The 17391-nt window shown below is 35.9% G+C and overlaps 1 protein-coding gene across 1 annotated transcript in view; it reads right to left on the bottom strand.

The window, feature by feature from the left end:
• Window positions 1-17391, bottom strand: part of castor2 (cytosolic arginine sensor for mTORC1 subunit 2) — a 127936-nt gene that overhangs the window by 46735 nt on the left and 63810 nt on the right. The window contains 1 exon segment of the mRNA NM_001011019.1: window positions 12395-12465. Coding sequence (NP_001011019.1) covers window positions 12395-12465 — 71 coding nt within the window.

Here is a 17391-nt window from a genome sequence, read left to right as displayed (position 1 = left end):
CTGGAACCTTTGGTATATTTATTAGAACATGGCAGGTAGATCTGGCCTGCTCCATGCTTGCTCTCAGCTTAACAGGAAGCACAAAATAGGAAAAAGAATATCATAATCAAGCAATGGCTAAACAGCAAGAATGCCATAATAACCAACAGTTATAACTCAGTTCTAAACATTTTAAGGTGGAAATGTCCAAGTTAACAATAACATAGTGGCATTATAAGTCCAGTCTCTCTGGAGGCATGCGTGTTCGTATCGGATACCTCCCTTCACCCTCAGAGGCTGTAGCACTGGTTGGATTAGATGGATTGTTGGCATCTGGTAATTCCTGTGAGGGCGCTACAGGTATTTGAAAGTCAATTGTAGAAAATGAAGGAGGTACGGGTGGTGACACACTCTTATCTGGAACCAGATGCTCCACATGGACATGAATGTGACGGTTACCAGTTTGCACCTCATACGTCAGGGGACCCCCTTCTATGACAAATGGTCCCTGGAGACCAAAGGCGCCCTGAGTGGCTGAAGTCTCGAACCAAGACCTTATCACCTGGGTAAAAGTCTTTGTTTCTTTGTCTGGAGCTATTATGTGCTCTGACTTGTTGCTTCTAATGTTTCTCTACTGTATCAGCTAAAGAGGGTTTAAGCAAATCCAACCTGCTTCGGAGGTGCCTCTTTAAAAACAGTTCTGCTGGGGTACTTTCAGTGACTGAATGTGGAGTATTCCTATAATTAAACAGAAATCGGCAAAGTCTCAACTCTCCTGTAGTGCGAGCGGACTCACTGGCTACTGAGTGTTTCATCCAAGCTTTTTTAAATGTCTGAACAGCCCGTTCAGCAGCACCATTTGAAGCTGGGTGATAAGGTGGGGTCAATTTGTGCCTGATACCATTTTGTTTCAAGAAGTACTGGAATTCCTGAGATGTGAACTGAGGTCCATTATCCAAAACCCATTCCTTTGGCAGACCATAGGACGCAAACAAATTACGCAGCAAATTACAATCTCGCTTGTACTCATTTTAGTGGGTAGCACCTCCAACCACTTGAAATAGCTGTCGATAACCACAAGAAATGTTTGCTGGTTTATTTCAGCATAGTCAATATGGATTCTTTCCCACGGCGATGTGGCCCATGTCCATGGGTGAAGGGGTGCCGTGGGTGGCTGATTTTGTACAGAAGCACAAGCAGTACACTGAGCTCGTGCTTTCATCCTGTTTACACCTGGATGGCCTTCGTGAAGTTCATGCAAGAGCCTCTGACGATATTTTGGGGGAATGACAACCTGTATCCCCCACAGTAAACAACCTTGATCTATGGAAAGCTCATCTGTTTTTTCAAAATATGGCTTAAGGATTTTGTCAGAGCTGTAGTTCGGCCAGTCTTTGGAAGTAAAGTCCCACACTTTTGCCAGAAGGGGATCACGACTTGTTGCAGCTGCAATATCTTTGCACTTCATTCAGCTTCAGATCAGTACTGTGCATTTGCCTACCTGTGACAAACTTCATCGCTTCATAGGGGAAAAATTGAAGCATTTTTGCGAATGCTTAGGGCTCCTAACAGATTAACGGTGCATGCATGTGCCCTAAATCATATTATTTCTGCACAAGAAGACAAACAGACTCCAGCTTTTACTTTTTTTTTTTAAAACTATTATTCATTTTAAGGAACTGAGCAAACACAAGAAGAAATTGCCAGTAGTAAGTACAAGTAAATTTCATGCCCAGTAATGAGAGCTTTTTTTTTTGTTATTTAGGTTTTATTGTCCTTTAAGGTTTCAGCAGGCCTAGGGAAAAGATTTGATTGGTGGGCCCCAACATCCCCAAGAGATTTGTGACAGAACAACTCTCAAGCACCTGAACTACAATATAATAAGGCAGGCAGTGAAGAAATGGTCTGTGCATACTAAAGTAGACATGATGCCTAGTGTATCACCCTGCACTGACAGTTATGAGAGACAATAAATAACAAGATGAGGGTGAAAGAAACCATGCTGTACAGCTCTTCCAGATAAATAAATGGGTCTTACATCTCTGCAGTTGAAAGTTATACCAGATGAAAGGTCTGCTGATGGGCCCTCTGTCCTGGTTCCCTCTTTGCGCATTTATTAAAATGGCCCTGGACACAGACAGCTGTAGTTACAGTCTCAAAGTGACTTCTGTTCAGTGAGTGAACAGTCACTCACTGATGTGCTTAGCCCTAAATCTGCATGTTACACATTACAAGAATGTATTTAATGTAGGGAGGTGAGGTGGAGCAAACAAGTGAATGAATGCTCCTCTATGAAAGAGCAAGCCACTTCATTTTGCAAATTTTTCACACTGCTGACTAGCACTACAATTGTATTAATCACCCTCTGACCCCCAACTACAGCTGTCTGTGGGACACCATAGAGCAGCAGACGAAGCACCAACTGTCTGCTTCATGATATGTCTGCAGACCATTGATTACATTCATCCATCTGACAGCACCTCTTTAAATGTAGCTTTTAATCACTACAGAGCAATGTTTTAAAGATTCTTGTATTCTCTGAGATGGAACAAGGCAACATGTGTGTTTGTATTACAGCCTCTACTGTAAAAGTGCAAAAACAAGTCCACGTGATACTGAAATTATTTAATGGGCCAATAAATCACTCACAAACAAACATTAGAATCCCAAAAAAGGCAGCTCTTCAGCATACAGAATAGCATAGAAAACAAGTCAATAAAAGAAGCCTTGTACTCACATACTAAAGACGAACTGTGGCAAAAACATTTTAACAAATAGCCTGACAAATATTCTGCAACAGCAAATTTACTTGCTCTTGCCGTATTTCATTTTGAATATTGCTGTCTCTGCAACTAAAATACTGCTAACGAGTTCAGAATCTCGATCACTTTCAGAAAATCAGAAGTAAAACACAATTAAATATGAAGCAGTCTCTCTCACCACCTGGCATAGAAAACGGATGATTCCTTACACTTACATTTAATGTAGTGTTATTAGTGTATTTTCAAAGATTGCTGTGATATTTCAATAAAATCATAATTTGCATTTTTTTATGATGGTAGAGATGGAATTGGGTCAATGGAATATTTCTGGAAATAAAGACATTTTACCATAATTTAAATTCATTGTTAATTTAATGAATTGCTCTAAACTTACAATGAGAAGGGGCCAAGGGCTCCTATTAAGGGTATTACAAACAACTACTACTGGTAAATTTGTAACACCAGCCCCGGCCTTGGTAGGTGTCTTACCAGCTAGGCTGTAAACAAAGTTTATCTTGCTCAACTAACATGATGGAAAAGGATTTAGAATTATTTCTTAGGGTGAAAAGTCCCCTTTAACAATATGCTTGTGTGGTTAAATGAAATTATCTGTGCTACAACCAAGAATTGTAGTATGAGTATAGCTGTATGCAGAAGTTACCAAATTCTACTGAAGGGTATTGATTCCTGCCCCTGACAGCTGCTGTTCATAGTAAAGATGTGGAAGTGATATAATAGCAGGTGCAAAGTGTGATACAGGTATAACAACCCATCAGCAGGCAGCATTTAACCTTGCTATGGGTAACTGGACTTTGAGTCTTTATTACAATACTAAATGGGAACCTTTTTGTTTTACAATTCAGATTTTTTAGCACTAAAACTAGAAAGAGTTGCGTTAAGAAAAGTTGCAATTCTGCAGAGATTTATTATGCAACAAAACTGCAACAATTCTGAATCCAAAAATCCTCCATCTGAAACCTGTTGAGACCTTGCCTGGAAGATCATTCTTTGCTTCAAAGCCCTATCCGTGTACCCCTTTTGAATGAACCATGTCAGATATGCTAGTTTACATTCAGGTATGGCAAGTTACACTAACACTGGTACATGTTATCTGGATTTCTTGGAATTTGGGGTTTTCTATAAAAGGGGCTCATTCTGTAATTAAGATTATCATACCTTAAGGGTGCTTAAAATATTATAAAGAAAAAACAATATATATATATTACAATATATATACAATATACATATATTTATTCTAGATGAGGTACTATCAAGTACAAGGCACTGCTTTCATAAAATCATAAAAAAACAAGAATGGAAAATAGTGTTCCTGCAACTGGAACCTTCTGGAGTACACCCCCTAATACACTGCTATACACTCTGTGAGCAATATACTGTAGGTCCATGAATAGATGGCTAAATGAATTGCTATAGAGAAGTTTCTTTATAACATGAGTGCTACATGTTATTTTGCAGAAGAGTTTCATTAAAATTCTGAGGGTAAAATGAGAAGAGCTTAACATACTGTCTATCACTGCAAGCAAAGAAATCAGATACACGCATCTCAGATAATAGAAGGCACGTTTCTGCAACATGACTTTTTGATAAGATTACAATGTGGCATTGATTCCTCAGCTTTTTGTACTTTAATGATACGCACTAAATAAGTAATTTGACTTACCAAATAATTAACAGAATTTCCACTTTAGCCAAGAACTGGCATATCCATTTTAAAATGTGACTTACAAGTAATTTCAGAAATCATGTAAAAAGTTTTGATAAATGGCAGTAAAAAAGGACTCAAAGCCAGGTTTCTCTGTATACATTTTTGTAAAAAAAAATTCCTTTTAAAATTACAGATCTATAGGGAGGTAGCCGAAACAAACTAAAGGTCCATTGATTCGAGCAACTGAGCGGGCAGGTATACTGTACTTAACGATTTAAGGCATAAAAGGGAATATAAATGTATAAATGTATTTTATACCATGAGTCGCTTTGTTGTTGTCAGACCTCTTCTCAAATAATAATAAATATCTCCTGCTCTTATTGATTGGTTTACCTAGATCAGCTTAAGTATTGGTAAAAAATGTCCCATCATTTATAAAAGGAGCCTACACAAATCAAATATGAGTGTATGATTATATATAGAGAATTATTCTATATCATATTCTAAACATCATATTCCAAAAATACAATCCTTTAAAAAAAGACAAGGGCTTTAAAATATGATACAATGTCAGTGCATTCAGGGGCTGTCTAGTAAAGGGATACTGTTCAACAACAGTGAAAAAAGAAAACTTTCTTGGGCTGGGGAAAATTTCTGACATATAAATTAAAAACAGCAGGTATGTTTGACGTTAAAATGTAATTGCATGCAATCCAGATTAGCAACAGATCAGTCATTGAGTCTTTAACATGTTAGATTTGACAGCCAAAACCTTACTTTCATCTCAGAATATTTTATATTCATCCCTTAGCTCAGCACCACCATAAAGTATGTCCTACAGTACAATCCCACTTTTACACACAGAAATTACAATTCCCTGGAAATGGTTTATTTGAGGCTCAGCACAGGTAAGTGGCACTCTTTTCTTCCTACATTTTATGTTGATTTTTAGCAGAACCTGGGAAAACATAAAAGTGGGGTTCTACTGTATGCATCAGGCATTTAAGCTTGTTATAGATGCCCAGATTTGATTGAGAAGTGTGGCCAGTTCCACCCATTTCTTAAATTAAGTGTCTTCATGTCTTTAAGTGACTACTTTTCAAAATATTAATGTACATTACAAATTACCTATAGGTCATGTTAATCATTTTTCACTGACAGGTGTGCTTTTGTAAGTTATTGTTACATAAAGTTCCTAAACCTGACTGTTTTGCCAACCTGACTGGCCCTTCTCAGCCTGTCAGTTATAGCTTCTAATGATAACAGCCTCCTGCTGCACAAATATGGCTGCCCCCTCATAGAGGAACATGGGGAATCAGATAGGTATTGTAAAAGGGGCAAATACATTTAAGGCAAAATTAAAAAAGCTCTTGCAAAGACAATGTAGTGACATAATTAAAACACAGTTTTATTTCTGGTGTCAGTATCTCTAAATGACTTCATGTCAGTGGGGCTTATTTATAAACATTGGCCAAAACTGCACCTGGACAATAACCCATAGCAACCAATCAGTGGTTAGATTTTTCCAACCAGCTACAGGGTGAATACTGAAAGCAATCAACTGACTGGTTGCCATGGATTAACCCCCACAATGTGTTCAGAGAACCATATTACCAAACATACATCTGTTTAATGTGGAATGTAGAATTTCTTTTGAAAATAGATATGAGACACTTTGTTGTGTTGAAAGCTTTTTGTGTTCATTTTCTATACAGCAATAATAATAATGACGACAATTAAGGACATATTTATTATAGTGTGTAAGCCAACATAACCAGTGATGTGGCCCATAGCAACCAATCAGCAACTAAATTTGAACGGTCACCTACAAGTTAGAAAACAAAAGCAAAGATCTGATTGGCTAGTATGGGCAACATCACTAGTGATGTTGGCTCATACACTATAATAAATATGCCCCTGTGATTATGTAACATTAAAATGAAATATGGCAATGAAAGAAAAACTATGTCTGTTGTGATTAAAGATTTTGATTAATGGTTGCAAATATCTGCTTGGGAGGATCTCTTTACTTATCCTGATACCCTTTCTATAAAGTATTAATGAAATGAAAGAACTGTTGACCTGTCTGTTTGCTGTAATAGATCTAAGAGCATAAGCATATTAAGAACTCAAAACATAGAAACATGTTCTAGAAAAGCTCAATATATATGGTGAAAATGAATGGAAATGAATACCCTGCATTAATTTGTTATGAGCAAGCTTAAAACTGTACAATAAAATATTCTGCAGTCTTTTACAGAGATTGTCAGCTAACATTGTCAGCGTTAGCCACAGAGATAGTTACTATCTAGGTCCCTAACATATTCATACATACCAGGGCCAAATTTACCAGGAACCAAATTACTTGTGTGCGTTTGTATCTGATAAAGTAGTGAAATGCCCAATTCATAAAACATGAAGGAAAAAAAACAGTTTAGAAAGTAAACATTTGAAAAGCTTAAGGCTGACATCACAAATATATTTTTGCTATAAAGCAGTGTTTCTCTTTTCATTTTAATCAAGAAGGTGACACATGATTTATAAAAGACTAAATTTACATTAAATGTAAATGCTGAGACACAGATGAAACTGTTTGGGGGTGGAATACCAACCCTTCATCATGCATGTCTGCAAATATTCAAACCTTGTTGTTGATGCTATAATGGAAACAGTGATCCTCTACCATCTGTTGCTAAAATTTTTATTTAACCCCCCTTTCCTAACCTCTTATTTTTGAACAGGGCTCTCATTAAATATACATGTAAGATAGATGTTACAAAGCCAAACAAGCAGTAGAAGCTAATAAATATGGATCCTAATACCCCTGTATTATAACTTTATCTTCTTTGTAATTTGATTTGGCAAACGTCAAGGCAAAATTATCACTTAAAAATAGTAGCCAGTGGCAATATTAGAAGTTACTCACAACAAAATCTGGCCAACCAAAACTCTTGCTAAATATCTTGCAAAATATAAAAAAATATATATATATAGGTATGGGACCTGTTATCCAGAATTCTCAGGACCCAGGGTCATCGGGATAAGGGATCTTTCCATAATTTGGATCTCCATAACTTGAGTCTGCTAAAAATAACTTAAATATTGAATAAACCCAATAGGATTGTTTTGCCTCCAATAAGGATAAATTAAAACTTAGTAAGGATCAAGTACAAGGTTCTGTTTTATAATTACAGAGAAAAAGGGAATAATTTACTGGTTAACGGGTTTCTGGATAAGGGATCCCATACCTGTACTAGTCAATGGCAAGGCCCCTCTAAAACCTGGGCCCCCCAACCCCATGTGAACATACAAAAGCACAAAGCAACTAGCCAAGTACTTATACAGAACACAAAAAAAGAGGTCTACTGATAAATGTAATTTTCTGGTATTTTATTCAATATAATATAAAAGATAATTTTTTTGGTTTTGAAAAACACAAATAGGGCATGTGCCCAGGGCCCACTGTTCCATTATGTATATTTTTGTTCAGCCCCCCCCACCCCTTAGCCTTACCACCCATGCTGCCACTGCCCTCTTCACCCACCTGCTTTTTGCTTCACCCAACTTGCATGCTACTGTGGAATGCACAGCCATCTTGAAATGCTTCACAGGTGTTTAAGCCAGGCAGCAAGAGAGAAAGACAGAGAGAGAGAGAGCACCAAGCAGCATGGGAGCAGAAAGAAAACATTTCTCATTGACTATTTTTTAATCATCTTACTGGCACAGCTGGGGTTAATATGCTGATTATCCATTTTCTGTAGTAATTATACTGACACGTCTGGGTTATGTTTTTGGTTCTTTGGGATGTGACCTAAAAGTGGGCATGGTCAAAATGCTGCCATTCGCAACATAAGGTGGCCCACCAATCAAATCTTTTCTCAGGGCCCACCAAGACCTTGAAGTGGCCCTACTATCAAGTCATCCAGATTTTCCCACAACATAATCATGCCTAAGTATAAAATCCCCTTCTAATAACATGGTTTACATGAGTTCCCCTGCAGTCTACATTGTCACTTAGCCCTTTGTTGGTGCCAATGTATCACTGTGGATGGTTGTTACTTTTACAAAATAGTGCTATCTGAAAAGATTACAAGACTCATTACACATTGTAAGGTCCTTACTTACCACCAGAAGCAACCAGAACAGTCAACCAGATATTACTAGGAGCTGTTACTGGTGCTGCATTCATATCCTTCAAGCTGCACTCTATTGTAGTATTCTACCATTGGCTGTGCAGACAACTACAAACTCATTATGAATTGTGGCACCTTCAATCATAGGAATTTAGCAGTGGGACTTGGTGGAGGTAATGGTGACTACAAGTGGTACACTAAGTGGAAGCAAAGTTTTTAATTTTTGGCAAAGATATAAATGGAGGTTAAAGTGTTGTCAATGTCACTGTCAAAATATGTTGTATATAAACTAACCACTTTATGTCTAGTGTGGGCTAATGGAAAGCCAATGCACACTTCAACCAGAATTTCACTCTAAATCTTGCAGAAATGATCCCACAATCTCAGGCAATGTTTTCTAGTTAGTATACAGGAAACTAGATTTCACTGGCACATAGACAAACCAGGAACATGTGATAACCAACTGAATTCCAATTACCTTCAAGTGAAAGGATTTTGCTGAAACTTTTCTAGCAGAAAGATGATTAATGATGATGTAATCCCTCACCAGAAAGGGATTAGAACAAATAATTACATTGCAAGAGATTCCTGCCTTCTCACCCATGTAGAGAATTACCCTGCAGCACCTTCTCAATAGAGCAACTTGTCTTCTACATTTTAATCTACAACAATTTACTGGTTTTAATACTGTTCTTATCTTAACTAATCATATGTGCAAAAGCTGCACACTTCATTATAACCTATTATGCGAAGCATTAAAGGAAAGGAAAAGTAATATGTGTGTATACGTACTTTAGAAAATGAAAAATAACATGGGGTTTTATGCAGGGAGACAGTACAATTTACCCAGCTTCAAAGTAAATGAATGTTGGATTAATGTAATTTATTTTATAACAGAATGAGCTATATTCACTGCACAAAATGTAAAAAGGGTAAATATGATTTACAAAAAAGATCCACTTTGTACATTTATACATGGGTCTAGTACTTCTTTGCAGACCTCTAAAACACAAAGCCTTTCAATAACTGTTAGGAAAAATAGGACCTTAAGCAGATGGAGAAAAAATGCAAAAAAAAGTATTAATTTTGAAAGTGTTATTTACATCAGTGAGGTTATTTAAGCTTCCATTTAGTCAGTTTGTTTTATATTGCAGCATTTAGGCGACCACTTCAACTCAATGCATGCTTGAAATGAGGCCAAAGCTATTATGTTTAAAATATATTTAAATAATATTTGTAATATATTTAAAAGTGGTCTATATATTTTAGGTACTTTAATTCTAAAAATGATCACATACCAAACATTAATGACAATGCCTAAAAGTTATTCTCTCTAATTAACCTTCAATTAACACCCAAGACACACCATACAATAGATACCAAGACCAATAACAAGGAAAAATTTTGATGTTGTCAGATACCAGAAGGAACCTTTAATGCTGTAAGATCATAACTGTTTGGCTTGGTGATGACTGCCAAAAATGAAAGCCAAGGGAAATGTGGACACCTCAACAGATACATCACAAGCAACTGATGAATCAAAGTGCCATCCAAATGATGTTACAAGACTGGAAAACCACTAAATGGGCTACCCATTAAAAGAGGTCATTTCAAATTCTAATACCAAAAGGAAAGAGACACAAGATTCCTCATATATTACCTATAAAATTAAAGTGAAATGTATAAGTAAAATTATGCTAAAAAATCTACTACAACAATGCCTTTGATTTTATGCAATCTTCTGATTTAGATTTCATGTATTTTTCCAATTTAGATATAAGTTTGGGCAAGACCTCTCTCTGTTCCTAATTTTAAAATTGTGGTCCATGGCTCAAATGACTGGATCAGCCAGATTTGGCTCACCAGAGTCACAGTTGCTAAAAATCCAAATGAGCAGATCTACCTATATATGGTACCTTTAGTGCTAACTTCTATTCTATTATTCACTCCCACACAAACCATCTTTTCTGTTAGAGTATTTACTGGTTAAATGTACACTATACTGTACTTTTATTGATTAGAAGTGTGCACATGTATGGCTTGCACACAGGTATACATATTGCTGTACATATCAATTTGATTCCTTTTTAGTGCTAATTTTAGATGAAATTATTCAATCCCACTCTTACATTATTAGTTATTTAATAGCATTGCCAGCATTTTAGAAAAATTAATTGCTCAATCTGAAAAGGTACTGATGACTTCCCACTGCTTGGTTAAAAGTAAAGAGGAATGTAATCAGAAGTCTGACAATGCTTAAGTATTTCCTGGGGTTATAAAGTATTTAAAGAACTATGCCCATGCCTATATTTACTTCTGACACATTAGCGACTGTTCGTTTAATAAGTGAAAGCATTTGGTTTCGAACCAGGAATGGTTGAATTGAAAATGTTCTAAATGTTATTTTGTTTCTGAAAACAGTTGGCTGATTAAAAAGGGGGTGGTTACTTGAAAACATATTCCAATTTAAATAATTAGGTCCAGATGCAGTAGAGGTGTGGAAATCTCTTATATCAAAACTAAATATCCAGAAAGCTTTGAATTGCAGTAAGTCCATTTCCCATAGAGTATTTTTTAACCCTATAATTCGAATTACTTTGAATGATTTCTACTTTTTCAGTAATACAGTACCTTGTACTTGATTATAACTATTATGAACCCATATTGGTGGTTTATTTAATGTTAAAATAATTTTAGAAGACTTAAGGCATGGTGATCTAAATTATAGGAAAAAAAACCCTAGCCAGAAAACCCCAGATCCCACGCATTGCAGATAATAGATCCTATAGATGTAACAGGTAAGGCACAAATATTTAAAAAAAGACTTTTCTTTGAATGCATTAGAGAGAGTTTTGCACAAACCAGTTTTACATTTGTACACTGCCAATCTTAACATTCTTATTTTTAAGAATCCCAAGATTTTAACAGCACCGACTTTAAATATATGACAGGAGAGAATACTGTAGAACAGTTACAACAACAATATCATAAATATAGAGGAGAGTTAATTAAATTCACCCATCTGTGTAAATATTAATAAACTTTATTTTGGCTGGATTACAAAATCCTTTCCGCTCACATCTATAACGCTTGGTGAATTATTTATGAGACAGCTTTATTTGGGGTTGTGCTCCCTCCTGATTTCATCATACTTCTCCCTAATATTTTTACAGAAACCAGTCAGTAATAATTGGTTTTGTTTAAGAATGTGTTGTTCATTATGGGAACTTCAAGAAAAAGAAACAACGTTTCAGTAGTGATATTTCAATAGATATTAGTGCACTTCTTTCTCTTAGGAATGCACAGAATGCACAGAAACACTGGCACTGAAATTAGATTTGTTATCTACAAAGGGAAAAGAATGAACAAGTTCTAACTCATGTAGTCAACATGTGGCCAGAGGCCTTTTACCACCATACATGTTTTAAGATCAATATCTGCCAAGTCCAACATGATGCCATTTTTTCTATTCTTGGAAGTTCTTGGCAGAACAGTGAAAATGTTTTCCTGGTTGGCAGGTGACTTAGTTAAGAGCTAATACATTTAAAGCTGCTGGGGACAGACAAGTCAACCACTTTCCCCAAGAATCAGTTAAATAACAGCCTTGGATTTTCTGTTAATGATTCTACAGAAATTTGTGTAACAATTGTGTTGCATTACGCTAGTTTATAGACTTGATTTTGTCCAATAAAATTTATATTGATCCCCTTGATTTTCTTTTTCAATTCAGTTTTCTTAATAATATGTATAAGAGCACATTTTATCATGATAGCACTGTAATGGAAGTGGTAACACCCTTTTGCTTCAAACATTTGGACCGGATCAATAAAAAAAAATAAATTTGAGGAACCTACCTAAAAACCCCTCTTCATCCACAATAATGGTATAGTCCTCCGGTGTTTCTGTAAGACTGAAAAACTTGCACCTGCAAATTAAAGAGATACTTATGTAAATCATATTCATGATAATATATATAAGAAATTACATTCACTCAATTCAACTGCAAATCATTTTAAACAACTTGTTTGTATTGAGCAAGTTTTATCATAGATAAACATTGAACAACATTTTTGTATGTATTTTGGTACAAAAGCAATTCAAATGTAATGCTGCCCCTGTCATGTGTGACTACTTTTAAATGCTCATTTATAGTGTGCTAGGCAGATAGGGTTGGTTGTAATTTCCAGCAAACTAGCCTGTGTTGCAGGGAAGTCACCGCCTGCTAGGTTCACATTAACTGACATAAAACTGACCTAACCTTAGATGAGAAAGGTTCCAAAATGCACTTGACTAGTGTGGGCATACTACTTCACATTTCTGAGTCTGTTTGCTTTATTACAAAATCATGTTGCACTCTACTTAAATGTGTGGGCTATTTATTGCATTATGAGGGGGGCACTATTAATCCTAAAACACATCAAAACAGAACACAAAACTAGATTAAGGCTAGTGGCAGACTGGGGGGTGCAGGCACACACTCCGTATTTCAGGCGGAAACTGCTTATATATGCAATTTTGGAAATACACAATGCTTTTGGACATATCCACAGACTGAGAATCTGCTCCGTGTGGCACTAGCCTAGCCTTTAATATAAAATAAGGTTTACATATTCCTTCTTAATTGCTGTTTTCAGTGTGTGGTGCAATAGTATTTTGTCAGCAGGCTACTGCTGAACTGCTTTCAGATAACGTATTGTATCTCCTACTCCCATGTAACTGGAGGAGTCCCAAACAGGACTTGGATTTCTTACTATTGAGTGCTATTCTGATATCTACTGGGAGCTGCTATCTTGCTACCTTTCCATTGTTCTGCTGAAGTTTATCAGAGCAAAAGTCACATGGCTGTAGCACCCTGGGAAATTAAGAATATGGCTTGCCCCATATTGAAAATTGAAATTTCAAAATTAATTATAAAAAAATCTGTTTGCATTTTTGAAAAACCGATTTCAATGCAGGATTCTGCTGGAGAAGGTCTAATAACTGATGCGCTTTTAAAAAAACATTTTCCCATGACAGTATTTCTTTAAGTGCATAATAGGGTGGATTTACAGAGATAGTAAACCCAAATAAAATGCTATAAGCTATTTCGTTCACTTCTCTTCTTGATATATGTACCAATGAAACAATGTAGCAATATTCAGTGCCCCTAATGCAAAGAATCTAACTATATGTGCTTGTGTGTCCTGTGACCTAAGAAGGAAAACACACAAGGCACTATGGGAATGAAATTTGTTTTCAATATGCAAAATGTTATATTTTGGTTTACTTCCCATTAATGGCTACCTGCATATTACACTTGATGAAACCATGGTCTTCATTTCCAGATTTGCAGGATTACTCAGTGAATTTAAACTGAACAAAATGTCTGTCACATACCAGGTTGAGTGTAAGCTTGATTTTGGTAGGTGGTTAGGGTTGGTGTTCCATTTTAGAGAACAAAAAGACCTCAGATCTTGAAAACTCCAAGTCCAAGGCCTAAAATATCCATTTACTTTTGCTGAATAGTTTTCCAATTGAATTTCAGTTACAATTTTATGCACGCAATAGCATTTCAGTTCCCCCTTATTCTAGTTTGCACATTTTAAACAATTTGTGTTGGTCTTTATCACATTATATACAATAGTTGCCTATGTTCCTACTGTGCAGAAGAATATATTAGTGCTTATACTGAATGATAATGCTAAGGTTCTTTGTGTTTAGCAAACACAGAAAGCCATTTCTACATTACATTGTAAGCCTGTAGCACTGGAGATGCTGACATATAGTATGATATATACAGAGCTGTGTGTTTACACTTTCAGCATCCCTCCCTCCCTTGCCTGCTAGCAGTGATTTATTGCTGGCAAACATATGTCTTGCTTTTTTTTTTTTTATTTTGGCAGCTCCACAGAATGTAGATCACATGTATTATTAGATCAGCAAAACCTTGCTCAAGCGATAAAGCTGTAAAGCTCAAAACATAGTGCGATTAGTCTATTCCCCCTCCCCTCCCCAATCCCAATAAATTTAACAATGACACCAGAAATAATAACTGCAAAGCTTGGAGCCACTCCATGCATTAAGAACTTAATCCAAGCCTTTAGTATTCAAATGTTTTTAACATTTTAATTGGCAATTCAAGCCAATTAAATTTGATATTGCACACACAATGCACACTGATCTGTGGAAGGGATAAAAGTGAAAACATTATATATAAGTTGGATAGCATTAAGTTCTTTAATGGCAAACTGATGTTTGATGATACACTGCACCAAAAACTGATATTTTATACTTTCCAAATGCTAACTTGACAAAAACTGTACCCCTAAACATTGCAGGTCTGTATAAAAAAATATATTGCATAAATCAGACCATACATAATAAACTTCATTTATATAAACCATTTTTATACAAATATACTTTTCTAGTAGTATGTGTCATTGGATAATCCTATCATCTTTTTTAACTACTGAGGGCCACCCCCTGGGGTCACATGAGTCCTGTGCTCAAACACAAACAAAGGGCACACATACATAGGTTACATAAGCCAATTTAGAGGGCTGTGTCTTTTCTATAGCAAAATGGTGGCTCAATGGAAATAATGTAAAAAGCAATATTTACTACATGTATTTAGTATTTAAATCTGGTCACTTATAATATAAATTATCTTTTGGTTAAGTATTCATTTTTAAGGTATAGATTTTCTTTAATGTGTTTTTCACAAATACATTCTAAGTGATTACATTCAGGCCTTAATTATGGTAATTGTAAGTCGCTGTTCTGCCTTTGGGATTTTTTCAGTAAACATCCTGGCCACAAAATACAGCTACGTTTCTCTCTCCGTTTTCTCTAAAACCACGAATGCCAAGTAATCTTTAATAAAGTAACAGCTTTTAAAAAAGAAAAAAGGCATGAACGATCAAAAACCATTTCACATTTTTCAATTAATGGAGCGTTCGAAAAATCCAAAAACCTCTAATACTATGAAGTAAAAGAATATGTTCCACTAGTGTGTCTTCCACTAGTGTAACTTCCAGTTACATTGGTTGGAATGTGGAACTAGGCTTTCTCGTTGTACTCATACTCTTGTGTCATACACAGAATAACCACAGGCCTTTGCCAGGATCCTCTGAAAAATTGCAAACTCAAAACACAGACAAAAAGCCTACTTCACATGGAAGCAAAGTAAAGAGTTTATCTGGCATTCCAAAACTGGCCACTGCAACCATGCTGCTGGCTTATGCATCATACAATGTTTGTAATGCAATATAAAGTCATAAAGTTTGAAGTTGGTGATGTAACCCACACCAACCAATCAATATGTAAGATTTACTGGTCACACTTTCAAAGCAAACATCTGAATGGATACTAGGCTTGGTTCACACTTTGCAACTGTTACTACATAACCCCTCATTGAGTATTACTGAGAATTTATCCAAAAACTCATAAGCGATATTTTATAAGTTTTTTATCCATGTTATTATAGGGTATTTTAGACTTCTATATAAATGATAAAAGAAATGCTAGATTGCCAAATGGCACTCTGATACACACCTTCTATAAAACAGATAGGTCCACCTCAGTGGTCAGAATGATTGTCAGTGACTGATTTGCTTAAAGCCACAGTACAGTAGAGCTCACATACTACATCACCTTCCCCTAAAATATGCATAACAGAAAGCAAATATAGACTGTGCACATTTGCAAGTATGTATGAAAGTATGATCAAACATTGTGCTTGACCATAAAGAACCATTTCCCACACATGATGAATCCCTTTGCAAAGAACATGGCAGCTGCCATTCTTGAGTGCAAAAAGAAAATCTTTGATACAGTAAGCTATTCTACCATATTCTAAGGTCTGTTTTCAGGCAATTAACAGAAAACAAATATTACTGATAAAAGAACTGAGATATGGTTCACAGGTTATTAGAAGAAGAGAACTAGCAAGTCAGATCACAGTGTTGCATTAATGGAAATGCCTGTTTCAGCATAGTTTGGTTAATAAGCACCTCAATGATATTCACTTGACTGCTCTTTGCTCATTCAGGGGCTGACCCCTAAGGGCCTTAAGGTCTACACTTACACAGTCTTGCAGACTCATCACTAGCCTGTGATGATAATGGAGAATACATTAGTGGTACCGCTTCATGAGTCCTTTTATTTTGTGTTAATTAGTGGCTCAGAAATTTTAACTAGCAATTATATTTATAGAAGGGTGCCATTTTCAAAAAGTTTTGTTGTGTGCTACATTTAAACTACTGAGTAAAAAATTAGTTTGGGAGAAAAAGGACCAATAGAATAACACTGTTTGTAAGTTTTTGTCATTTATAATTAACTGGCAAAAGCAGAGTGACCCATCAGAGTGAGATTGTTCGATGGCAGTTTCATATTATAATAGTTGACACAGCATCTGCCCCAATGAGCCACCTTCATGAATAGTAAGTTATGGGCTGTTGAAAGACAGCAGCATCTTTCATCAGCCTTTATGACAATTTAATTACCTAGAACTGCCATGAGATGAAAACATATCACAGTGTTGTTCAGACCATTAGCCATGAGCAGGCATATTAGAATTGCTAGCCAAGGACCAATTTTATGAGGCAGTTTACATAAAATTGTAAATTTCATTTTTGTGTATTATTCTGAACTCTGAGACAGAAAGTATCATCTTTTCCCTCTCTTGCAATTTATTAGAGCAATATTTTGCCTTGTGACATTAATGAAATTGAAATTTAACATACACAATGCTTTAGTGATGCTCTGATTTTCACTAAGATTAGAGCACCATGGACAATAGTAAAAGATGTTGAGGGAAAGTCAACTTGGGCTGATCTGGCACTTTTGATGAAGTAAAACCCTCAATTAAACC

The sequence above is a fragment of the Xenopus tropicalis genome, chromosome 2, assembly GCF_000004195.4.
Source record: "Xenopus tropicalis strain Nigerian chromosome 2, UCB_Xtro_10.0, whole genome shotgun sequence".
Lineage (NCBI taxonomy): Eukaryota > Metazoa > Chordata > Amphibia > Anura > Pipidae > Xenopus > Xenopus tropicalis.
The sequence above is the reverse complement of the archived record's forward strand: the minus strand, read 5'-3'. Positions and strand labels throughout refer to the sequence as shown.